A 26,828-nucleotide genomic window follows, 5' to 3' on the forward strand; every position below is an offset into this window, starting at 1 on the left:
ATCTCATCCATTGTCTTACTACTGGGCTGAGGTGCTGTGATGAAGTATCAGACCTCATGGTGACATGCTCAGTCAAGAGAAGTAGATTGTAGTCCACAAGGACAGGGCCACTTCTGACCTGAAAAAGGCCAGCACAATTGCAATTGTGCAGCTCACTGCCCTCAGAACTGAACCTTAGATTTAGAAAATATAGGTGGATGAATGATAAGAGTGCAGCATGCATCTCCACTATGGTTGGGACAGAGCTGGTGGCATTTATGACAAATGAGACACCCCATAAAGTTCAGAATCAATTTTCCTTTGTTATATTTTCAAGGAAGTACAGAAAGTGGATAGTACAGATGATTGAGGACTCGACAAAAAAGTGAGAGCTTTAGATTCCCTGGGATATTAGCAGGGTTTCTGAGGGAGCTGGAGCCAGTACAGATCAGCCACATCGAAACTAAATAGAATTGTAAGTAAGGTTCAGTCGGAAGGTATGCTCATGCTGTTGGAGGGAGGAGAAGGGTGAAGGAAAAGGGTGAAGGAAAAGGAATGGCATGGATACTGTGCTGTTACATGGCAACAAAGAAAACACAGATGCAAAGGTGATCTGAAATAGCATTGAAGAAACAGAATGACTTGAGACCTAACAAAAAGACAGTACAGTTGGGTGCAGTGTAAATATAGATGCACAAAACAATAAATAAGATTAATGAGCTGCAGGTACAATTAACGATATGAATTATGATGTAGCAATAGCAAAGATCTGGTCACAGGAACATAGAAAGGACTAAATTCGATGAATAGAAAGGCTACAGTAAAATGCATTTGCAGGGAAACTTCAGATGCGTAATGTAGATTTGTGATACTGGGCAGCTTCAAGTAGGCTAAAGAGATGGATTGTTCAGAAAGGTTTTTCTTATGTTTCTGAAACAATGAGGAAGGACAGATTGGAGATTTTGGCCCCGAGGAACAAAAATATCAATTGGAATGAATATCAGGGGAGGTACATTTAAGAAACAATGATCATATAATGGAAAATACTATTGATCTCCAAGATGTACAGCAACCAGAGAAGGGATCGATACAGTGTGAGGAGAGCAATCTGGTGGGATAAATTGGAATTAAAGACTGGCAAGAAAAGTAGTTAAACAAGGAAGGTCTCTACTAGATCATTTCCCAAGAGGGAGACAAAGTGGGCATTTGTACTCCCTGGATATCTGAGGAGACAGAATTAAGTAAAAGCAAGAAGTGTTTGACAGATGATGGGTTAATAGCCAGACCTATCAGTAAACATGTTTAGAAGTCAACAAGACAGTAATAGATTAATAGGCAGAGCATCTGAAGTATCCAAAACAAAAAAAAAACCATAAAAGCATGGAAATAGGAAAAGAGGAGTGACGTGACTAACCAGAGACCAAAAAAAACTAATCATAGAAGCAGAGGGCATGGATGAGTTCAAAACTGCAAGTGGATAAATCATCTAGTCAATAGAAACCAACTCAGTTCAGTGAAAATAGAAACTTCATTAGTATTGGCCATAACCTTATCAAACATCTAATGGTACAGTGTTGATGGCCAGAGATTGGGGAATTGCAAATACATGCTCTAAAAAAGAAGGGTGCAAGAATAAACTCAACACAATAGGCCAGGCAGGTTAATTCAATGGAAGTACCTTCAGTAGGGATGTATGGGGTGTCAGGGAGGGGTAGCACCTCTGGTGGGGGAACATGTCGTGTCCTTTTCAAGGCAGTTAGTCCACCTTTGGTCCCCACCTGGCACTCAGCTCTCATCTGTGGCTCCCCGTAGCTGTTTGCATGCGACAGTGGCCACACCCTGGGCAATGGCTTCGGCAAGCCGGCTAAACTAGATGAGGGTAGCCGATGGGTCTCAAACCCTCGGTGAGATAGGGAGTTGTCTATCCCAGCACGTGAAGACAGACTCCAGCAGACTGAGCGGACGAGACTAATGGAAGGTCCAACGGTCAAGAAGGCAGTCTCTGCAAGCGTCGTGGAACGTGTAGAAGACGTCCTGGTCATCCACTGCGCCTAGTCCCATCTCCAGCCGTCTTGACTCTGTCTTGCCACTGGATCCAGATGGGAATTGGGAAGAGACAGTGAGGCTGATGCTGTGCAACTCTCTCTCACTTAAGTCCAAATCATGCGCTAGTCTCAACACCATCAAATGGTGTTGAGGTCCTCATCGACGTCAACAATGGACAAGTACCTTCAGCAATGATCATTGAGGGACAGAATTAACAGTCATTTGGACAACTCGAGATTGATTAGAGATAACTCAGATTAAAGAACTGAGGAGTAAAATGCAGTTGAATGTGTGCACATTTCTTTCAAAAAAGAGTAGTGTAGTGGTTAGCAAAACGCTTTACGATCCGTGTTCAATTCCCGCCACTGCCTGTCAGGGGTTTGTACGTTCTCCCTCGTGACTGCGTTGATTTCCTCTGGGTGTTTCTGTTTCTTCTCACATTCCAAAGACGTACCTGTGGAAGGTTAATTGGTCCTTGTAAATTGTGCCGCAATTAAACTAGGATTAAATTGGGGGATTATTGGGCAGCGTGGCTCGAAGGGCCAGAAGGGGCTACTCCATGTTGTATGTCAAATAAATAACAATATTTGAAGAATTACCTCAGGAGTAAAACCCATAGAATTAAAATGGCTATTGTAGCACGGAAAGAGAATTAGCTCTGTGACAAAGAACAGCAGTGAGACAGCAATTTTTCAGATGAACATAGTGATGTTCCTCAGTTTTGGTACTAGGACCAGTGATTTTCTTAGACTGTATCATGATTTGCAGTTGGATGCAACGGGCATAATTTTCAAATTTGAAGATGAAAATACTTTGAAACATAGTATATTTGAGAGGTATACAGAATTTTGAGGGTATAGAATAGGTGAATGCATGCAAGCAAGCTTTTCCCCCCCTCAGGTTAGGTGAGACTAGAGCTAGAGGTCATAGGTCTAGGGTGAAAGCCGAAATAATTAAGGGGAATTTGAGGGGGCTTTATTTCATTTAGTATGAGTGTGGAACGAGCTGCCAGTTGAAGTGTTATTTGGAGAAGCTTGGATAGGTAGATGAATGAGAGGGGTATGGAGAACTATGGTCCTGGTGAGGGTAGATGGGACGGCAGAAAGCCAGGCCGGTACAGAATGGAAGGCTCGAAGGGCCTGTTACTGTGCTGTAGTGTTCTATGACTCTAATGGATGTGAAAATATATGGGCTTCATGGGATTAAAAAGGCCACCTGGCTGCTGAAAACACCACACAGAAACTGGCCCTTTGAGCCATCTAGTCTGTGTTGAAAGTTAAACAGAAAAATGAGAAGTATTTAATTTTGATGGGGAAGAAGGAGAAATTATATAAATTGGAAGGTATAATATTACACAATGTAAAAGAACACAATCTGAGAATACAAATACAAATGGAAGGTCAGATTGAGAATGGCGTGAAATACGAGGACAATGAAGTTATAGTGAACTATTATGAAACACTAGATCGGTGTCAAATGGGGTGCAGAGTCCAGTTCTAGGTACCTCACCTTTGACAAGATGACTGCTTTTAATGATGTGAATAGGTGAAGAAAAACTGGGTTAAAATTTGAAGAGAAAAAGGTCAGTGGGTAAGTAGGATGAGATAGCTTGCTGCTGCTTAGAACCCGGCATGGATGTGCCAAATTATCTCTTCCTATGCTGAAAGCCTATTTTTCTGTGAACGCTTACATCAGGAAGAAGTATAAATGGAGCCCTGTGTACTAATTACAGACAAGGAATTGATATTTAGTGATGCTGTTTAGATATCTGGAAGAAACATTCCTCTATTCTGTCAAACACTGTTGAGTGTTATGCTCAAAATACAAATTAAAAATGGATGCTGTGCATCAATGTCACACTTACACTTTCCAACACACGTAAACAGCGCTCTGCGCCCCATAATGATGCAACCAGTTTGTCCTCCTCTTCATTTTCACTTAACTGATCCACACATTCTTTTACTGTTAAAGCAGAATAAGAATTAACTTGGTTATGTTTAACTTGTTCTCCTCTCAAACTAACTGACCACTAAAGTAACTGATCAGGAAACTGAGTTCCAACCCCAGAAAAATTACCCAAATGAATTCCCACTGGGAAGGTAAAAAACACGATGCCAGATCACAAATTCCTGGTGTATCAAAATCCACTGGACTGTGAAGTACAGATACTTTCATAGAATTAAAAAGTTCAGTTTTTTTTTGCAATACATCCAACTGATAATTCTTCAGGAGGAAACAAGAACAGATCCAAAAATATTAATTTTACTTGACTGATTAACTTAATAAAGAGGTATGGGAAGCCAGGACTCCCTGAAATAGGGCTGCTTCAAATGAGCCCAAGATATGGTTGGGAGACCTGAACCAGCTCTCCACATCCCTATAAGGCTGCTCCCCAAGACCAGAACCACCTTTACTATAGTTTCCCCTCACCCCAAACTTCATATGGGTGCCCACTGGATGATTCTTCTGTCCACCCCCACCCATCCTTTGGAGATATTATGTTCGCTCATTGATATCAGACAAAGATTCAGAAAACATCTCGACCAACTGCCACCCAAACACCATAGGAGACCCAAATCACACATCTGTCCACTAGCACATTGAAGACTGCTTCATGCTATCCATGACATTATATACTAGTGACTCAGGACAATGAAGCCAAACTCTTCGGTGACTAATCCAGAGTTATGTGCTGCCAAGGAACTAAGAGCCATTGTTTAGATGTGAAATGACAAGACCATAGGCCCCATGAGATATAGGGGCAGAATTAAGCCATATGGACTATCAAGTTTGCTCTGCCATGTCATCATGGCTGATCCAATTTTCCACTCAGGCCCAATCTTCTGTCTTCTCCCCATATCCCTTCATGCCCTGACCAATCAAGAATCTATGAACCTCTGCCTTAAATATATATAAGACTTCGTCTCCACATCTGCCTGTGGCAAAGATTCACTACTCTCTGGCTAAAACAATTCCACCTCATTTCGGTTCTAAAAGGATGCCCCCTCTATTCTGAGATGATGTCCTCTGGTCTTAGACTCTCCCACCACTGGAAACATATTCTGCACATCCACTCTATCAAGGCCTTTCACCGTTTGAAAGGTTTCAATGAGGTCACCCCTCATTCTTCTGAACTCTAGTGAATTCAGGCCGAGAGCTATCAAACACTCTTCATATGACAAGCCATTCAATCATTTTCAGAAATGATGAAGGCAATCATCCAGCATGCAGATATGCCTAACAGCACTAACTCAGATGCACACATCTATAAGGAGGAATGGCCAGCTGGTCTTGATATACTCTACTGCACAGTGTATTATACTCATGCATGGACAGGCAGCCATATAGCCAGATGCTGGATGTTCAACTATTATTGCTGACATTGTGTGGGCGATTCCAACAATACACCATGTTTAGTACCTAACTAGAATGGAGGTCTCAATGGAACAATAATGTCTGCAGCTACCAAGCTATAGAAGTAGTACCTGGATAAGACATCCATCACTAAATTGATGAAGAAAAGCAGAAAAGGCTGGAAATTTTCAGGCTGCAACTGATGACAGAAACAGAATTCACGCTGAAGCTGATGATCTTGCACAATGGTGTCTTTCTTCATTGATGCTGTGAACCTGTGACTATTTCCAGCATTTTCTCTTTACATTTCAGATTTTTAGCATCTGCAGAAAAATTGCTTTTTAATTTTAAAAAATATGAACATCCCTAAACAGGAAAAGGATATTGATGAAAATTCAAAAGCCAATTACTGCTATAGAGTTCAAACAGCAGCATACACTGCAAAATAGTGCCTACTTGATTATAACAGATACCACAAACCAGCTTCAAAACTTGGACATTAATATACAGTTGCAATAAAGTTTGTGAGCCCTTTGCAATGGTTTTCTGCATTAGTTACTCATGAAATGTGGTCTGATCTTCATCCAAGTCACAATAACAGACAAGACAATCTGCCTAAACTAATAACACAAAACAATCGTACTTCCCATCAATATTGAGTACACCATTTAAACAATCACAGTCTAGGTTCGAAAAGGTATGTGGACCTCTGGGGTAATGTCTTCTACAAAAGCTATTTGGAGCCAGGTGTTCCAATAATGAGATGAGATTGGAGGTGTGGATTGTAATATACTCAATACTGATATGAAGTAGTACAATTGTTTGTGTTATTAGTTTAGGCAGATTGTGTTTGACTGTTACTGTGACTTAGATGAAAATCAGACCACATTTTATGAGTCCTGCTCTATAAAAAAAGCCACACAAAGTCAGGTTACTGACAGAGCCAGCTCTTCTCAAGAAAGATCTGTGTATGTGCACCATGCCTCAATGAAAACAACTTCCAGAGAATCTTAGAGGAAGAATTGCAGAGAAGCATCAAGCTGGAAAAGGCTTCAAAAGCACCTGAGTGTTCATCAGTCCAGTAAGAGAAATTGGCTACAAATGGAGGAAATTCAGTACTGCTACTACTCTCCCTAGAAGAGGGTGTCCTACAAAGATCACACCAAGAGCACAACGTGCAATGCTGAAGGAGGTGAAAAAGAACCCAGGTAACAGCAAAAGACCTGCAGAAATCTCTAGAACTTGCTAAAGTCTCCGTTCATGTGTCCACTATAAGAAAAAGAATGGTGTTCAGGGAAGGACATCACGGAGGAAACCACTGCTCTCTCTAAAATAAATAAATAAATAAATAAATAAATGCTGGGCAGAAATGCACACCGCCATGTTTGTTGGAAAAGGGGCACTACACACCAACACCAAAGACTCATCCCAACTGTGAAGCACGGTGGCAGGAGCATCATGGCTTGGAGTTGCTTTGCTGCCTCATGGCCTGGACAGCTTGCAAATCGTTGAGGAACAGTGAAATCAAAATTGTATCATGACATTTTACAGAATGCCAGGGCAGCAGTCTATCAGCTGAAGCTTAATAGAAGTTGAAAGACAAGAGTAAATCAGTAAGAGATTGGTTTAAAAAGAAGAAACTTTGTGTTCTGTAATAGCCAAGTCAGAGTCCACACCTTAACCTAATTGAAGAAATGGTCTAAAATTCCTCCTCACCATTGTGCAAGTCTGATCAACAGCTCCAGGAAACATTTGGTGAAGGTTATTGCTGTTAAAGGAGGTTCTACCAGCTATTAAATACAAGGGTTCACATACATTTTCCAGCCTGGACTATGAATGTTTAAACAATGTGTTCAATAAGGACATGAAATGTATAATTGTTGTGTGGTATTAGTTAAGTCAGATTGTGTTTGTCTATTATTGTGATGCAGATGAAGATCAGACCATATTTTGAGTAATTAATGCAGAAAACCAGGTAATTGCAAAGGGTTCACAAACTTTTTCTTGCAACTATATAACGATTGCTACCACTGGCATATGATATGAGAAGGAAGAATTATGCTCACAATTGGAGAGATTGCACAAACATAATAATATTCATGTACCTTTATCTACAATATGGTCCAATCCTCCTAGGAGTCTCAATTCCTCTTTAAACCAGTCACCTGCTCGTTTGGATGTGAGGGAGAGCAGCGTCTCCATTGCCAAGTGTCCCGTCTATCCAAAAGAAAACAGAATTAGCTCTAAAAAGAAGAAAGGCACATCTCAATCCCGTAAGCACTTTAATTACCTCTGGTCTCACAATATTCTGTTGAACAATACAAGCAGTAGGCATGAATCAGACATCATCCATAATGAAAGCAGACAGAATTGTGTCCTTTCTCCCTTCTCCCAGATTAACACTTCTACCTTCACTTGATTCCTATGACAGTATGAGAGCCACGGAAATGAACAACGATCATTTGAAGTCCAACATCAATTGAGTCTCTTGTCACTTGACCTTCCTTGCTGGTAATGGTTAAGAAAAATCTTGATTTTGGACTACCTTTCCCCGTCCTTGCCATGTGCTGTTGTAGTTTGCATTGTTTAACCCCATAAAGATCGATGATTGCTGATAGCCCTGAAATACTGAAAATGCCAGTGGGCCAGAATACATAAAGCTAGCTAGCAGAAGCACAATGCACCCAGAATACAAATCTATCATTTTCCAATGGAATTGTACAAGTTTATCTGTCATTTGTAATTGGATAATTAACAGTTATGGTTTAAGGATTTGGAATATAAACGCTCAATGAATGTACTGAAATTCTTGATTTAATGATGGTGAAGCAGACAAGCTAACCAGTTGAATGGTGGCATGAATAACTTCAACTATCCAGTTCAAATGACCTCCCATGTTCAAAAGAACATGATAGGTAGAGTTAAAGGGAGAGGTAAGGAGAGAGGTGTTATTGGAGAAATTCTGTTTCAAAAATAAAAGTGGAATCACAGAAAGGCTGCATCTTCTGAACAGTTGCACATTCCTACAACTTAGACTGGCGACAGCTGAACTCAGTCTCCTGTAGCCCTTTCCTCCCCTAGCTGTTTTGCATTCTTGTAACCTTTCATCTGTAACTTCACCATTCCTTCTCTCATGATTAGCTTCCCCCTTCAACCCATCTGCATCCTGTGGGACCCTCCTCCTCTATGTCAATCAATTTCTTACATAACACACTCTTTAAAGGTCCAACTAATATCCTCTCTACCCTTATTCACCAGACATTGCAAACACACCACTCTCCTCCTCTTTCCATATGTATCCTCTCCTTCTCCCTCCACCCTCCTCTCCACTGCCAAGTTCCACTTCCTCCTCCACCCACCATTCACAAGGTGACCCCAGCAACTTCAAGTGCCAACTGTCAGCCAAGCTTGGTATCAAGTGCGGAATGCCTACTTTGATTAACTGATGTTTTGTCAAGAAACTTTTGTGTAAAGGATCTTGATAACAGCATATGGTGAAAAAGGAGACAAATGCAATTACATCCTCTGTCCATTCCCAAATGCTCTGAGTCACAAACAGGCTAGACAAAGCAGTTTTCAAACCAATTAGGATAATGGTGAACAACATGAAATTTTAGAGCTACCCAGTATCTTTTGTTTTGTTGACACTGTTATCAATGAGAACCTCTTCAAAGGATTCCAGATTGCTAAATGATTTTATATCACAGCTGCCTTGGTGAGATTATCCCCTAGATTACGACTATAGTAATTTAACAGCCTTGTCATCACTGTGCTGCTTTAACAAGAAAAAAATTATGGACTTGTCATAATGTTGCTTTAGCTGGGCTTTGCTGCAATGCTCCTGTCTGACTCTCAACAGCAAAACTGCAATGCTAATCAAGAGAATAGAGAAGTTTGTAAAAAGTCAAGGCGGGACATTATATTCACTTGTACGTTAATAACTTGATAGGCAGCAACTCAGCACTGGCTGAGCCGAGTCAAGAATATGAGCAAATACTAGATGACAGAGAAACTACGGCCTACCAGAGTTATCTACAGCAACACTTTGACTTCAGGAAGTACCAATAAGCCACTGGATGTAAAGAAAGTACTTCCCTTAAACTGTGAATAAAGAAGATACATACAAAGGTGTTTCGTCTTACCGTGATATTCTCTAAGTCCAGATGCCTGTTGTGAACAGTTTCACAGAGCTTGCGGATTTTCTCTTTTATCTTTTTCATTTCTTTCTCATTCAGCTGACGTGAGCATGGGTCCTGATCTAACTCTAGGAGGCGAATCATCAAGTCCAGACTGGCTCGATCCAAGTCCATGTTCAGTCGGTCTCGGCTCAGGATGTACATTAGTGCGGCCGTGCAAAGAGCTAGATTCTGACAATTCAATGCAAAATCTGTGAGAGATGCTCAACAAATGGGCACATACTTAAAAAGGTAGAACACTCAGCAAGTATACCAAATTCTCACTAGGGGTGGACTTTCAATGAACAACAACAAAGACATTGACATTACTGAGACCTCTGGCAGTACCACTAAGATTGCCAACGACATATAGTGTTTAACTTCCACATGGATATCAACATATATACTCGCAAGATGAAGCATCCAAACACTTTGGACTCTGGCTCGAGTCACAAGCTTATTCATGTTCCCAACCTCTGGAATTCTTCAACCTAGCCACACACTCAGCCTACACTTTGGACGCTGGTTCAAGTTGCAAACCTACTCAAGTTCTTGATCCTGACTCCAATTGCACTCGACTAGTGATGTTTGACTATCTGCCAGCACAAGATATCCCTGCAATCCATGTCAGATAGGATTCGTCAGACTCCATAGGAAAGGGCTCTGAAAGAACTCACCATAATTACCAACATTCCCAGTAATGCGTGGCAGGCTTTGTGAGTACTTGGATTTATGGACAGCAAGTCAATGGATAGTGTATGCTATTCAGTATTACTATATATATTCAATTATGTAGCATGACTATGAAGAAGTGAACGTGGGTATACTTGTACATTTTGATGTACATTATTTTTAAATCAAAGTCAGAAATCTGTAAAATAAAGGGGCAAGCATACCCTACAGTAAAGTTTCCAGATGAGGAGCTAAGGACCTGAACATCAGAAGAAAAGTAATTATGTACTCCCAATCAGGAGATAGAGCAAGCTGTTTAGTTAGGAGCAGAAACCTATCAAAGGATTCTGACAGACTAAGTAAAAGGGAACATCATTACAGATGCAATTCAATATTATCCACTTAGATCAGAGTGAACTTTCAGAACGATGGGACAATGGGAGCCACTGAGGAACAGAGAGACGGAGGCATCTGGGTGCAGAAATCATCAGCTGTGACCATTCATCCGCTGTTCCCATGCTTAATGGCATACACTGGTTCAAGGATTAAAATAACATGAACACCACCAATCATTGTCATCATCAGAGAGGAGGTACAGAAGCCTGAAGACACATACTCAATGTTTTAGGAACAGCTCCTTCCCCCCCAACAACAGATTTCTGAACAGACAATGAACCCATGAACACTACCTCACAGTTTTTGCACATATACATATATAGATAGATATACATATGCATGTACTGCATGTCAGTGATAAAAACCTGATGCTAAACATTTAATTGAAGATACTTTGTGTCTGAACTCTACGCTATTTGACACTCTAATCATCTCACAAAATCTCCTCTAACCTACAGATTGCTGTGCTCTTCCAGTTCTACTTATTGTGCCTGTCACTGCTTTTAATTGCTTCACCACTGCCAGCCACATCTCAGCTGTCAAAGCTGTAAGCTCCAGCATTCTTTTTAAAATCTCTCCTGCCCTCTCTGTTCATAAGCCCATCTAATTAACTAATCATGTAAATTCAAGTCTAATACTTGCATACTTTGGAACTTAAATGATGTGCCACAAAAATTGTCTTTGATAGACACTTCCTCTAAATATTGAGAAGATCTTACCTGGTTCTTTTGTGCATCATCCAGTGTCTTGAAGACCATGGCTACCATCCCATGAGCTCTTAGGTGCATTCGGAAACTGGGCATGGCACACTTGGTGGCCAAGCTGATAATACTGAAAGGCAAAATAAATGCAAGACTTAAAGGGAGGTATGAACCTTCTCAGGAACAAAAAGCTACAATATGAATTGGAACAAAAACCTGAGATGCTGAAATCTGAGACAAAATCAGGAAACCCTGTAAGTACTCCACACTTCAAGCAGCACCTGTGAAGAGATAAATTAACTCAGTGTTTCGGAGTCTTGGTCACGAATGGGCCAAGACAAAGAATAGGTACTGTTCCTTAAGCTCACACTGGGCACTGTGAAGGCTGAAAACAGATCAAAGTAGGAATGAGATGAAGAATTAAAGTAAATAGCAAATAGAATCTCTCTTGCAAAGGAGTAACCTAATTCCCTTTTTGGTTTCTCCAATGCCGAGACCACAGTTAGCATATTACATTTAGTGCTCAATTGTTTCAACAAATAAACTATTTTATTTCTTTCTGACATCAAATATTGCAAACTCCAACAGTTCCTGAATTGCAGTTCTCCTTCTCTTTCTATCGCTTCAATGTATTTTGACCCATTCTCCTTACAGTCACACCTCATTCTACTTTCATCACAATTTCTTCCTCTTTTCAAACACTCAGAAGAGGCTTGACCTCATGCCCCAATGTCACCATCTGACATGCCATTGAGTGTTATCACGCCACTTTCACTTGAAGTCCTCACTCTGGATTGAGGACCTTATCTCCTGTCTCCAGACTTCACAATCCAATGGTCTTTTTACCCTTCCTTTGTTGATTCATCAGTAAATGCAGATATTATATTGTTTATCTCAACTATTCTACTGCCCGTGCTTTATCCTATCTCCCACCCCAGACTTGGAACAACCTGCTCACCACAGCCAGTGCTGTGGTAGTTTGATTCACCAGTATCTTTCACAGAAGTATCAGCTCAGACACTTCCTCATAAAAGCCACAACCTTACTGAACACGAGATTATTGACCAACCTCACTTCATCTGTAGATCAACATTGGACAATCTCAAACTGCCTGTTTTCCCCCTCCCCTGTGGGAGGGGAAATTGTGGCTGCCCACAATTAAGACGATCCTGGTAGACCCACTATTTCAGCCTACATTCACCCCACAAAACTTATTTCTTCTTTCATTAAAATATTCTACCTTCTCTTATCCTGTCCCTTCCCACCTACATCCATGATACCACTTGGATAGTTTCCAGATGTCGACCTGCTAACTTTTACCATGTATATAATCCTATATCATCTCATACAAGGGGAGTTAGAGGCCCCTTCACTTCCTTCTTCAACAGAGGCCCCACCAGTGCCCTTCTATTGCCACTTTTATTCACCCATTGAATTCTCTCTTACAAGAACAACCTCACCTTCAACTTGACTCATTTGCACGAAGATAAAAAGTACAGCTATGTGAACTATTGTGGGCCCAAGTTGGGCATCCCTCTTCAAGGTATTTGTGAAACGATTCTTATTGCTGTGCTATTAAACAGCCCTCACTTTACTCCATTATATTGCAAAGTGCATTGACATTGCTTCCTACACACCCACAGTGTGAAATTTCATTAATTTTCCTAGTAATATCCATCCTACTCATTTTCACATGGATAATACATATGTGCGTTTTCCCTTTGATTTATCAACATACATTTTGGTAAATAGGTTCATGACTAATACCCATTATAAGCCAGCTGAGTCCCACAGCTGTCTCTACTGAACCTCTTTCCATCTTGCTTTCTGTAAGCCTACACCTTAACTTCTTTATCTCCCCCAGCGTTCACTTGGCAGAAGACAAGCCATATTGTGTTTGACTGCAGACTGCTACAACATTCATGGACTCAGGGCCTTGGACTATATGTTTTGTGTGACTATATTTTACTGATATCATATGTGCTATATGTACCTTGAGCTATGTATGACTGTTGATACTGTATTTTGCATCTTGGCCCCAGTGTAATGCTGTTTCATTTGGCTGTGTTCATGGGTCTTCATACATAGTTGAATGACAAGTAAACCTGATCTTGAACTTTGCCATAGCTGCTCTAATGATGAGATTTCCTATGGCAGTGATTTTATGATGTCTTCTTTTTCCTTAACTGCAACTTCATCTCTACTATAGTTGACAGGGATTCATCCCTGTGTTCATTTCCTGCTTTCACCCCTCTCCTACAGATCGCAGAACTGGAGTTCCTTGTCCTCCCCATTTGGTGGAAATCCAACCCATTTTATTCCCTTCCTTCTTTCAGCGTCAAGGGGACTGCTCCTTTTGCTCTTCCATATCATCCATCACTCCCTTTTCCCAGTACTTCCACATACAACCATTGGAGAAATAACACTTGCTCTTTAAACCTCTTCCTCTCCAACCATCCAAGGGCCCAAACAGTCTATCAAGAGGCAAAACATTTGCACTTTTTCCAATTAAGTGTATAGCACAGAGTCACAGAACTATACAGCCTTTCAGCTCAACTCTCATGTCAACTAACTGAGCTAATCCCATTTTCCTGCATCTGCTTCATAGCTCTATAAACCTCTTTTCTCAATGTATCTGCCCAAATGTCTTTTAAATGTAGTTATATCTGCCTTTGACATTCCTTCTGGCAGCTTGTATCAGATACATACCACCTCTGTACGAAAAAGGTGTTGCTGTCGCTCTCACTTTAAAACTATGCCACAGGTTTTGGACTCCCCTTCCCTGAGAAAAAAGACCAAATGGCCTAGGAGCAGAATCAGGCCATCCAGCCCATTGAACCTGCTTCATCATTCCATCAAGGCTGATTTGTTATTCCACTCAGCACCAGTCTCCTGCCTTCTCCCCATAACCATTAATGCCCTGACTAAGCAAGAACTTATCAACCTTTGCTTTAAATATACTCAAAAACTTGGCCTCCATAGCTTCCTGTGGCAATGAGTTCCACAGATTCACTACCCTTTGGCTAAAGAAATTCCTCATCTATTCTAAATGGGCAACCCACTATTGAGGCTATTCCCTCTGGACCTAGACTCACCTACTTTAGGAAATACCCTCCCCACATCCACATCTTTCAATACTCGATAGATTTCAATGAGACCCCCACTCATTCTTCTATATTCCAAAGAGTACAGGTCCAAAGCCATTTAATGCACCTCAAATGTTCACCATTTCATTCCCAAAATTATTCTCGTGAACTTCCTCTGGATCCTCTCCAATGCCAGCACATCTTTTCTTAGTTAAGAGGCCTAAAACTGCTCAAAATATTCTAAGTACAGTCTGACCAATGCCTTATATAGGCTCAGCATTGTAACCCTGCTCTTATATTCTAGTCCTTTCAAAATGAATGCAAACAATGTATTTACCTCTGACTCAACCTGCACTACACTTCCTTACATTACATTCCACCTGCCACTTCTGTTCTAAATCTCCCAATTTAAGCCCTTCTGCAGATTCCCTGCTCTATCAACACTTCTTGCCATTCCACTTATCTTCATATTGTCTGCAAACTTGGCCACAAAGCTACAATTCTGGCATCTAAATCATTGACGTACAACGTATAAAGAAGTGGCCCCAACACCAAACATGCGGAACACCACTAGTCATCAGCAGCCAACCAGAGAAGGCTCCCTTTATTCCATCTCTTTGTCTCATGCCAGTCAGTTAACCTTCTATCAATACTAGTACCTTTCCTGTAATACAATGGGCTCTCATCTTGTTAAGTAGCCTCATGTGTGGCACCTTGTCAAAAGTCTTCTGAAAATCCAAGTAAACAACATCCACAACTCAGAAGATCACAAGTAGCCCATTCGGCCCATCAGCTCCTTTAACTATCTTGCCTGTTATTTTCTTCAAAGAGTTCCAACAGATTTGTCGTTTAAGGTTTCCCCTCAGGGAAACCAGGACTTTGGCCTACTTTATCATGCGCCTCCAAGTACCCTGAAACCTCATCCTTAATAATGGACTCCAACATCTTCCCAACCACTGAGTCAGACTAACTGTACTAGTGCCTCAAAAATCTCTTCTGCTACCTTGTCCAGAATGTTGGGGTGTAGTTCATCTGGACTTATCTACCTTCAGAACTTTCAGCTTCCCAAGTACCTTCCCTTAGTAATAGCAAAAACACTCACTCTATCTGCTGAGATGCTTGAACTTCTGGGATACTGCTTGCGTCTTCCACAGTGAAAACGGACACAAAATACATATTCAGTTCGTCCGCCATTTCCTTGTCCCCATTACTACCTTTCCATCAATCTGATCTCCACTCTCACCTCTTTTTTGCTCTTTATAACTGAAAAAAACATCAATACTGTCACCCTCTGGCCTCCTACGCTCCCAGGAATAATAGTCCTTGGCGAAATGACCTCCTCTTATAAGTCAAACCCTCTACTCCCAGTAATATCCTCATAACTTTTTTGTTTAATGACAAATGCGAGATCACGGATAGCAAGATAGAAGGCGCTGGCACTAACAAACAATGTTCTTATAACTACTGACAGGCATTGATATAACATATATCACCACCTATCAACAGCACTATGTATTAATAGTACTTAATTGTGGATTGAAACTGAACTGTTTTATCTTCCCTTCCAAAATCAAATTCCATAGTGAAATAAAGCCATATTAAATACCATTACCTAGCAACCCAATAAACAAAAACAGAGAAGTTTGAACTCCACTGTGAGCTGCAGTGCGATTGCCATTACCAAGTTTATTTTTAGTCATAACTGAGCTGGATTTGCCAGGTACTGTGTTCAATTAGTACACAATGACTAAGCAGAGATTTGCTCAGTGCAGCAGTGATATCAGATTATTGGCAGTTTAATACACAAACCCCTAAGTGATTGCTAAAATACAATCAAACCACAATAGTATAATGGTTATCACAGTCCATGTGAATCTAAACTTTCAACTTGAATATTCTGTAACAATTACTGTACAGTGTGAATATATTCACAGGTTTCCATAATATATGAAGCTTTAGCATAATTACATCGATTAAAGAATGACAATTAGTTCAAATCTCCTTTTGTCCAGTGCCCAATGACACATCAATGACTATATGCTGCCTTGCCTCTTCTGCAATCTGCTTCCAACACTGAATCACCATACTTAGCACAATACAGGTGTCCCCCGCTTTTTGAATGTTCGCTTTACGAAACCTCACTGTTACGAAAGACCTACATTAGTACTGTTTTCACCAACAGAAGGTTTTTTCACTGTTACAAAAAGAGCAGCGCGCAAAAAATGGCGGCGTGCGAAAAAAAAAAGCAGGGCTTGCCCCGGGCAGCCAAGCTCCTCCCCCAGAACTGCATTCTAGCCGCCATTGCTTAAACACGTGCTTTATCTTGATTTATTTTGTGCGTCCGTTAGCAAGATGAGTTCTAAGGTATTGGAAAAGCCTAAAAGAGCTTGTAAGGGTGTTACACTTAGCTTAAAACTAGACATAATTAAGCGTTTCGATCGTGGTGAACTTGCCTGCATCCACCATTCGCACTACTTATACGCAGAGAGAAAAAACCTTGAAAGCTGTCGATGTTACTGTTGGTTCTGCTCGTAGCAAAGTGGTCTCTCTTAGTCGGCATCCAGTAATGGATAAAATAGAAAGTCTATTGCTTGAGTGGATTGATGGGTGCACAAAATGTGGTGTTCCTTTAAGTTATCTTATACTTAAGGAGAAATCAGTCAGTCTTTTTAATAAGCTGAAACAGAAAGCACTGGCCGATGGTGATGAAAGTGTTGCGAAAGTGGAATTTAAAAGTAGTCACAGGTGGTTTTCATAGTTTACTGGAGAGAGTGCTTCGGCTGACACTGAAGCTGCCGAAAGGTTTCCAGCAGAACTGAAGAAAATAATTACAGAAGGTGGTTATTCTTATAAGCAAGTGTTTAACTGTGACAAAACTGCAATTTATTAGAAACAATTGCTGAGTAAGACATTTATTTCGAAAGAAGAAAAGCAGGCTAAGGGACACAAGGCATCGAAGGACAGGTTTACCCTAATGCCTATTATTAACGCCACTGGTGATGCTGTCCTTAAGCCTCTACTAGTGTACCATTCAGAAAATCCAAGGGCACTTAAAGGCGTTGATAAGAAAACACTTCCCGTTGTGTTCCGTTCAGATCCAAGCAGTTGGAACACCCAAGTGCTTTTTTCTGAGTACATGAGCAGATACCTTAGTCCTTGAAAAAGTTGAAAAATACTGTAGAGAAAATAACCTTGATAATAGGTGTCTTGCGATTGTCGATAATTGTGCTGCTCATCCGCCTGGCATTACCGAGTATGGCGGTAACATTCATGTTGCGTTCTTACCACCGAATACGACATCGTTGCTGTAGTCGTGTGACCAAGGCCTAACAGCCACAATTAAGGCTTACTATACGCAAAATGTGATGCGTTTTATTATAAGTGCTATTGCCAGAAAGGGCAACTCCGAAGCATCTTTGCGAGAGATCTGGAAAGACTACAATATAAAACTGGCAATCGCCAACATTGGAGATGCTCTCGATAGGCTAACAGTCTCAATGAGAAATGGCGTTTGGAGGAAACTATGTCCCGAAGCAATGAACCATTTTAAAGGCTTCGAACCATCAACAATAAATACGACAATAGCGAGCTTGGCTGAGGAGGCTGGGTTTGTGGAAGTTGACGAAGATGACTTTGAGGAGGTTTTGGCATCCCATGACCACGAATTGACAGATGAAGAGCTGATGCAATTGCAAGAGGAAAGGATAACAATCGAAACCGAACGCAGTAGCGAAAATGAAGTCGTCCAGGGACTGAACGTGAAGCAGTTGCGTGAGATTTTTGCTGCGATTGACAGCGCTGCAATGATTGCAGAAAAGTATGACTTTAATTTTGAAAGGGCACGTAGGTTTAGGGCAGGTTTGCAGGATGTTTTGAGTGCTTACAAAGATCCATATGATAGAAAAATGCGCGAGGCTCAGCAGTCAAGTATACTGTCGTTTTTCAAGCCTTGCACATCAGCCACAGCAGACGATGAACCTCGACCTTCGCTATCGTGGCAGGCAGACATAGAAGATGACCTGGCTACCCTATTGGAAACAGACTACGATGAGATGACACCCCAGTCTCCTCTACCTTCCATCACCCCAATTTCCGACGACTCAGCCTAACACACCATCCCAATTCCCATAAGTGAAACTACACTGTACATACATTATTTCTACTTTATATAGGGTGTGTATCTTCGTGTTATTTAGTATGATTTGTTATTTGGTATGATTTGGCAGCCTCGTTGCTTAAAGTTTACTGGAGAGTGCTTCCACCGACAGCGCCTGCGCCGACAGTGCCTTCCATCGACAGTGCTTCCGCTGAGAACGCATGCGTGAGATTTTCGCTGCGCTAGACTGTGCTTCAATGATTGCAAAAAGTATTTCTACTTTATATGGGCTGCGTATTTTTGTGTTATTTAGCATGATTTGTTACTTTGTACGATTTGGCAGCCTCATAGCTTAAAGGTTACTGGAGGGAGTGCTTCTGCCAAGAGCGCATGCATGAGATTTTCGCTGTGCTAGACAGTGCTTCAATGATTGCAAAACGTATTTCTACTTTATATAGGCTGTGTATTTATCATATCATTCCTGCTTTTACTATATGCTACTATTATTTTAGGTTTTATGTGTTATTTGGCATGATTTGGTAGGTTAGTTTCTGGGTCTGGAAACGCTCAAAAATTTTTCCCATATTAATAAATGGTAATTGCTTCTTCACTTTACGACATTTCGGCTTACGAACCGTTCCATTGGAACGCTCTACCTTCGGATGGCGGGGGAAACCTGTAATCATTTCAGTATCCTGATGGTACCATGTCTCACTAAGTAGTTTTGCTGGTGGCCAACCTACTAGAAGAAGTTGCATCAACTGGCAAAAGAGTCATGGAATGGTCCAGAAAGTGATTGATAGGCATTATCAGCTAGAAATCAGATGCAAAAAGAGAATTTAACCTGAATTAGTGTTGGACGTGAACTTCTTTAGAAAAAAAAATCCAGAACAATATTGAATTGTGCTATAAGATACAATAAGGGTATTCTAAGCACTTCACCCAAATCCAGTAGGCTAATTACATCTGGGTTCCATAAACAAAGTGCAATGAAAATTTATCAAAGTACGTATGTTACTATATACTACCTTGAGATTACTTTTGCAGGGATTTACAAGAAAAAGGAGTACAGTAGAATTTTACAGAAAGCTATACATGAGTGGACAATGATTCACAAACACCAAGACAAATTATGCAAATAAAAATGCTAAGATCATAAGCTGCAATGAATCCTTGAAAGTGAGTCTGTAGATCATAGAATCAGAATAAAATTAACTACACTGGTTCAGGAGCCTGGTCGTTGTAGGGTAATAACTGCTTTTGAACCTGGTGGTGAGGCTTTTCTGGTAGCAGCAAAAAAAGAGGACATGACGTGGATAGTGGGGATTTTTCATGACGGATGTTGCTTTATTGTGGCAGTGCTCCATGTAAATGTATTCAATGGTGGGGAGCGCTTCATCTGTGATGGACAAAATAATGAGACTAGAAGCAGTTATTAAGTCTGGAAATATTGGATGAGGGTAGAATATTGGTAAGATGGTAGAGGTAAGAGGGAAAGTTTAATTTTAGCAACAGGATCTTTTCTGTCACTACAAACTACAGACAATTAGTGCAGCAAAACACCTTCCAGTCCATTTATTGTTTGAGATACGGTGTGGGTTTTCAACTCTTGATTTGATTTACTGAAATATTTACCCAAGACATTAAAGGAATGAAACCATTAGATAAACTGGAAAGATAGTAAGTTCCAGCTTCAGCAGAGCTGTTATTATGTGACAACCAATGCCATATTTTCTATACAAAGGACACAGTAATCTCCTTCCTCCTCAATGACTTTTTATAGTCAGGCAAAATCTGTGGGGATTCCAAAGAAGCAATGCCAAATCCGTTTCACACTGCAAACAATAATCACACAGAATATATCACCCAGTCCTGAGGACACTTGAGCAGAGAGAAACTACCCACAGCAGCTTACCTAAGGCAGCGTGTGTTGAGAGGCTGAGAACACTTCAATCCACTGAGCAAATACTCAATGTCATCTGTAAACTCTTGGTTTTCTCCAAATTCCACTACATCATTGAAGTGCTTCACGTGCTGGACCACAGTGTACAGCTGAGATTAAAATAATAAAATAGAATAGCAGATTTTTATCAGTTAAATACAAGGTCTAGGTAACTTGTCACACCACGTCTCAGATATTAACCCACACAATTAACCTGAGGGAAGGCTCACAGCATGCAGCTTTCCCCCGATGCAAAAGGAAGGTACTTTTGGCATGGCAAAGGCAAGGAATCAGACAATACAGGGAGGTAATATGAAGTCTTTGGGCCTTGTATATCTGTGCATGCAATGCCATGAAACATGGGAACTCAATACAAAAAAATTCTGTCTATTGAAGAACTCAGGGGATATGGGGACAAAGCAGGAAACCAACTGTTGTAGAAAATCAGCCATGATCTTGTTAAATTGTGGAGCAGGCTCAAGGAACTGGATAGCCTACTCACATTCCTATTTCTTATGTTCTTACCATGGCTGTGGAAACTCATCTCTGGAGGTTACAGAAATTAAAAATAACCTTCTGACTTAATAACATATTGTAACTAACAGGACAATTTTCACTCCAATTAGCTGGAAGCATACTTTCATCCTCAGATCCGTCAGCTATAAAGGGAAAGCAGTAAGCACGAAGAAATAGCTAGTCTAAATGGTCTACCCCTAATTTTGGGACATTGAACCCATTTTCTTTTATACAGAAACAAATAACAGCCTACAGACTGCAAACCAGGATGCGGGAATTCCTAATGTGTTCTTTGAGCTCAGCAAAAACATGACGAACTTAGTGGTTTCATTATTTGTTGTACATAAGGCCATTCAGTCCACATCAGTCCTTAAGTAGAGCAATCCCATCTCTGTACTCCTTTATTTTATTTGCTTTTTTAAATTTAGTGATACAGCGCGGAGTAGGCCTTTCTGGCCCTTCGAGCCATGCCACCCCAGCAACCTGACAAAACCGATTAACTCAAATCTAATCACAGACAATTTACAATGACAAATTAACCTACCCAGTAGGAAACCCGGGGACCTGAAGAAAACTCAGCATTCCACAAGAAGGACGTACAAACTCCTTACAGAACAGTGCCGCAATTGAACTCTGAACACTGGAAAACCCTGAACTGTTACAGCCCCGTGCTAACCTCCATGCTACCATGGTTCCTTCAACTTACAGCGGCATGCAAAAGTTTGGGCACCCTGGTCAAAATTTCTGTTACTGTGAATAGCTAAGTGAGTAAAAGATGAACTAATTTCCAAAAGGCGTAAAGTTAAAGATGACACATTTCTTTAATATTTTAAGAAAACTTTTTTATTTCCATCTTTTACAGTTTCAAAATAACAAAAAAGGAAAAGGACCCGAAGCAAAAGTTTGGGCACCGTGCATGGTCGGTACTTAGTAACTGCCCCTTTGGTAAGTACCACAGCCTGTAAATGCTTTTTGTAGCCAACTAAGAGTCTTTCAATTCTTGTTTGGGGGATTTTCGCCCATTCTTCCTTGCAAAAGGCTTCTAGTTCTGTGAGAATCTTGGGCCGTCTTGCATGCACTGCTCTTTTGAGGTCTATCCACAGATTCTCGATGATGTTTAGGTCAGGGGACTGTGAGGGCCATGGCAAACTTTTTTCTCCAAACATACCTTTGCTCATTGCGGCCAAAAAGTTCTATTTTAACTTCATCAAGTCCACAGGACTTGTTTCCAAAATGCATCAGGCTTGTTTAGATGTTCCTTTGAACCTTTTGAATAGAACTTTTTGGCCACAATGGGCAAAAGTATGTTTGGAGAAAAAAGGGTGCAGAATTTCATGAAAAGAACCCCTCTCCAACTATTAAGCATGGGGGTGGATCGATCATGCTTTGGGCTTGTGATGCAGCCAGTGGCACGGGGAACATTTATTGGTAGAGGGAAGAATGAATTCAATTAAATACCAGCAAATTGTGGAAGCAAACATCACACCGTCTGTAAAAAAGCTGAAGATGAAAAGAGGATGGCTTCTACAACAGGATAATGAACCTAAATACACCTCAAAATCCACAATGGACTACCTCAAGAGACGCAAGCTGAAGGTTTTGCCATGGCCCTCACAGCCCCGACCTAAACATCATCAAGAATCTGTGGATAGACCTCAAAAGAGCAGTGCATGCAAGATGGCCCAAGAATCTCACAGAACTAGAAGCCTTTTGCAAGGAAGAATGGGCGAAAATCCCCCAAACAAGAATTGAAAGACTCTTAGCTGGCTACAGAAAGTGTTTACAAGCTGTGATACTTGCCAAAGGGAGTGTTACTAAGTACTGACCATGCAGGGTGCCCAAATTTTTGCTTCGGGCCCTTTTCCTTTTTTGTTATTTTTGAAACTGTAAAAGATGGCAATAAAAAGTAATCTTGCTTAAAATATCATCTTTAACTTTATGCCTTTTGGAAATCAGGTCACCTTTTACTTGCTTAGCTATTCACAGTAACAGAAATTTTGACCAGGGTGCCCAAACTTTTGCATGCCACTGTATTTGCTTACTTAAGTCCAACAAATGCCCTTTGATTCGTTTTGATCAGTGACTTACCTTAAGTGGTATTTTTTACAGGAGCCAATTAACCTATTGACGTATCTTTGGAATGTGGGAGGAAAATAAGAGCTTCCAACTAAAACTAACAGAGTCATGGATAAAATGTACAAACTCGACACAGTTAACACCACAGGTCCATATCAAACCAAAGCTGTTCGAGCTGTGAAAAAGTAGCATTAATCGCTCCACCAAGGTGTCACACACCACGCCAAAAACTTTTCTTACTTCTGGGGGAACTGCATAGCTCTTTCTGCATCGTTGAGGGGGAAAGATGATTTTGAATCCAACATGTTTTGGATAATTCTGTTAATATGGTGATGAAAACCGCATCAAGATATTAAAATTTATGAACCATGGCAACATCTTTGGTATTTTAGTATTGCTAAAAGAAAAGTTTGTGCAAACATTCAATGACTACAAGCTTTCCAGAAAACCCTGCCAACCTCCAAGTATGATTTTGTCAGCAAAATTAAATTAACCAAATACCTCTTTATCCTCCTTCCTACATTTCAGTGCAGTCACAATGTCTTGGTATGGCTGGGTTGGTATTGTTACAGTTTTGATCACACGGGGAGGAGGAGGAGGGGCTTTGAAGACACCTTCATCTTTCTGAGCAGTTTCCTTTGTGGTGGCTATGACCTATGAGCAAAATACAAAAAAAAATCAGTTTAAGGACAAAGTTGCTGACAAAATGGCTGCAAACAGAAAGCCTGAATTACCATTGCATGTTACCCAACAGTTATGCAACTGGTCTCAAACTGTTGAAAGTAGTGGTAAGTGTCAAATCATACACAAGATGAAACTGAAAACCAACAGCAACTGCCAGAAAAAGGAAGATGAAATTAAATATAGAGCACAATAAATCCTCTCATAGGCATATTCTCAAACTTTAACTTGAATTTTCATGTTATTTCACACTTCATTATGAAATGAATAAGCTACTGTCTATCCAAACACTGCTAATTCCCAGAGTAATCCTATGCCCCCATTTTCCCCTTGTAATCTAGTCTCTCTCATTTAGCCATCAATTTTTTTCACTCCCTTCCCAATTCCCCTACCACTCGCCTATACACTAGCGCAGAGGTTCCCAACCTTTTTTTGGAGCCTTACCATTTACCGAGTGGTTGGTGGAGCCCAGGTTGGGAACCCCTGTGCTAGAGGATAATTTATAGTAACCAGATGACATGCCAACTGGCATGACCTTGCAACAAGGGAGCACTTTATTTTTGGTCATTGGGATCCCTGTCAGCCTCTTTCTTCAGGCACTGGTATATTTGCATTCTGCAAGCTCCAGACTGAACCCTGTTCTGTCACTGGAGCTGCAAGGCTGGAGCAGTATCTACTATGCAGTATCCTTTCCTCTCCTCCTCCTGCACTATAGACAAGACTTAATCAGGATGCAGGGAAATCATGTAAGGCATTAAGGAGCCTGATTATGAATAGAAATGTCATATGTTTGGATTTGGACATACTTCTTTGGATTACTGTTGGCCTAATTGAGACGTTGAGCATCAAAGCCCAGGATGTGGCCGTCATCCTACTTCACCTAATTAGTAATTGAAAGTAATTAATATCCTGGAACAGTGCATTATAAACAAATTTATAAGTATGCTTGCTGCCTTGAGAAACATGCTTTCAAATGAAGTAATGGCTATGTGCCAGTAATAAGACCACAATTTAGTAGTAAACTCCATACAGCAGGAATTACTATTACACTAAAATGGTGTTTGCTGATATGTACTGTAGTGGGTTTTGAGATCAGTAAAAATATGCTTTGAGGTCTATTTTTAAAAATTTACTGGCTAATTTGGTGTCACGATTTCTTTAAATAGTTATTTCCTTTGTGAAATGTCATTATACCAAAGCTAGGAGCTCATGAAGCAACATATATAATCTTCCAGAAATAGTAAGGGACAGAGGGTCCAGTGAGATGGAGGAACTGAGCGAAATACATGTTAGTAGGGAAGTGGTGTTAGGTAAATTGAAGGGATTGAAGGCAGATAAATCCCCAGGGCCAGATGGTCTGCATCCCAGAGTGCTTAAGGAAGTGGCCCAAGAAATAGTGGATGCATTAGTGATAATTTTTCAAAACTCGTTAGATTCTGGACTAGTTCCTGAGGATTGGAGGGTGGCTAATGTAACCCCACTTTTTAAAAAAGGAGGGAGAGAGAAACCGGGGAATTATAGGCCGGTTAGCCTAACGTCGGTGGTGGGGAAACTGCTGGAGTCAGTTATCAAGGATGTGATAACAGCACATTTGGAAAGCGGTGAAATGATCGGACAAAGTCAGCATGGATTTGTGAAAGGAAAATCATGTCTGACGAATCTCATAGAATTTTTTGAGGATGTAACTAGTAGAGTGGATAGGGGAGAACCAGTGGATGTGGTATATTTGGATTTTCAAAAGGCTTTTGACAAGGTCCCACACAGGAGATTAGTGTGCAAACTTAAAGCACATGGTATTGGGGGTAAGGTATTGGTGTGGGTGGAGAATTGGTTAGCAGACAGGAAGCAAAGAGTGGGAATAAACGGGACCTTTTCAGAATGGCAGGCGGTGACTAGTGGGGTACCGCAAGGCTCAGTGCTGGTACCCCAGTTGTTTACAATATATATTAATGACTTGGATGAGGGAATTAAATGCAGCATCTCCAAGTTTGCGGATGACACGAAGCTGGGTGGCAGTGTTAGCAGTGAGGAGGATGCTAAGAGGATGCAGGGTGACTTGGATAGGTTGGGTGAGTGGGCAAACTCATGGCAGATGCAATTTAATGTGGATAAATGTGAAGTTATCCACTTTGGTGGCAAAAATAGGAAAACAGATTATTATCTGAATGGTGGCCGATTAGGAAAAGGGGAGGTGCAACGAGACCTGGGTGTCATTATACACCAGTCATTGAAAGTGGGCATGCAGGTACAGCAGGTGGTGAAAAAGGCGAACGGTATGCTGGCATTTATAGCGAGAGGATTCGAGTACAGGAGCAGGGAGGTACTACTGCAGTTGTACAAGGCCTTGGTGAGACCACACCTGGAGTATTGTGTGCAGTTTTGGTCCCCTAATCTGAGGAAAGACATCCTTGCCATAGAGGGAGTACAAAGAAGGTTCACCAGATTGATTCCTGGGATGGCAGGTCTTTCATATGAAGAAAGACTGGATGAACTGGGCTTGTACTCGTTGGAATTTAGAAGATTGAGGGGGGATCTGATTGAAACGTATAAGATCCTAAAGGGATTGGACAGGCTAGATGCGGGAAGATTGTTCCCGATGTTGGGGAGGTCTAGAACGAGGGGTCACAGTTTGAGGATAGAGGGGAAGCCTTTTAGGACCGACGTTAGGAAAAACTTCTTCACACAGAGAGTGGTGAATCTGTGGAATTCTCTGCCACAGCAAACTGTTGAGGCCAGTTCATTAGCTATGTTTAAAAGGAAGTTAGATATGGCCCTTGTGGCTACAGGGGTCACGGGGTATGGAGGGAAGGCTGGGTTCTGAGTTGGATGATCAGCCATGATCATAATAAATGGCGGTGCAGGCTCGAAGGGCCGAATGGCCTACTCCTGCACCTATTTTCTATGTTTCTATGTTTCTATATAATGATTCAAGACAGGAGCAGCAGCAAGCTGGTGATACAACTTGCAATTCAAGGAGACATAAAGAAATCAAGAAACATGGATTGAATTCAGGGAACAGGTGCTGAGGTAAAAAATCAGGGATGTTGTTGGCAAATGGTGAGCAGATATAAGGGGCCAAATATCCTACTGCCACTGGCTACTTCGGGT

The 26,828-nt window shown here is 41.0% G+C and overlaps 1 protein-coding gene across 1 annotated transcript in view; it reads right to left on the minus strand.

Annotated features, from left to right (window-relative positions):
• Window positions 1-26,828, minus strand: part of LOC134358432 (wings apart-like protein homolog) — a 188,622-nt gene that overhangs the window by 52,220 nt on the left and 109,574 nt on the right. The window contains exons 6-11 of the mRNA XM_063070655.1: window positions 23,541-23,693; window positions 20,421-20,557; window positions 11,342-11,453; window positions 9,522-9,746; window positions 7,485-7,596; window positions 3,890-3,987 (exon numbers count right to left, since the gene is read on the minus strand). Coding sequence (XP_062926725.1) covers window positions 3,890-3,987; window positions 7,485-7,596; window positions 9,522-9,746; window positions 11,342-11,453; window positions 20,421-20,557; window positions 23,541-23,693 — 837 coding nt within the window. The remainder of the gene's footprint in view (window positions 1-3,889; window positions 3,988-7,484; window positions 7,597-9,521; window positions 9,747-11,341; window positions 11,454-20,420; window positions 20,558-23,540; window positions 23,694-26,828) is intronic.

The sequence above is a fragment of the Mobula hypostoma genome, chromosome 18 (genome assembly GCF_963921235.1).
Source record: "Mobula hypostoma chromosome 18, sMobHyp1.1, whole genome shotgun sequence".
NCBI lineage: Eukaryota > Metazoa > Chordata > Chondrichthyes > Myliobatiformes > Myliobatidae > Mobula > Mobula hypostoma.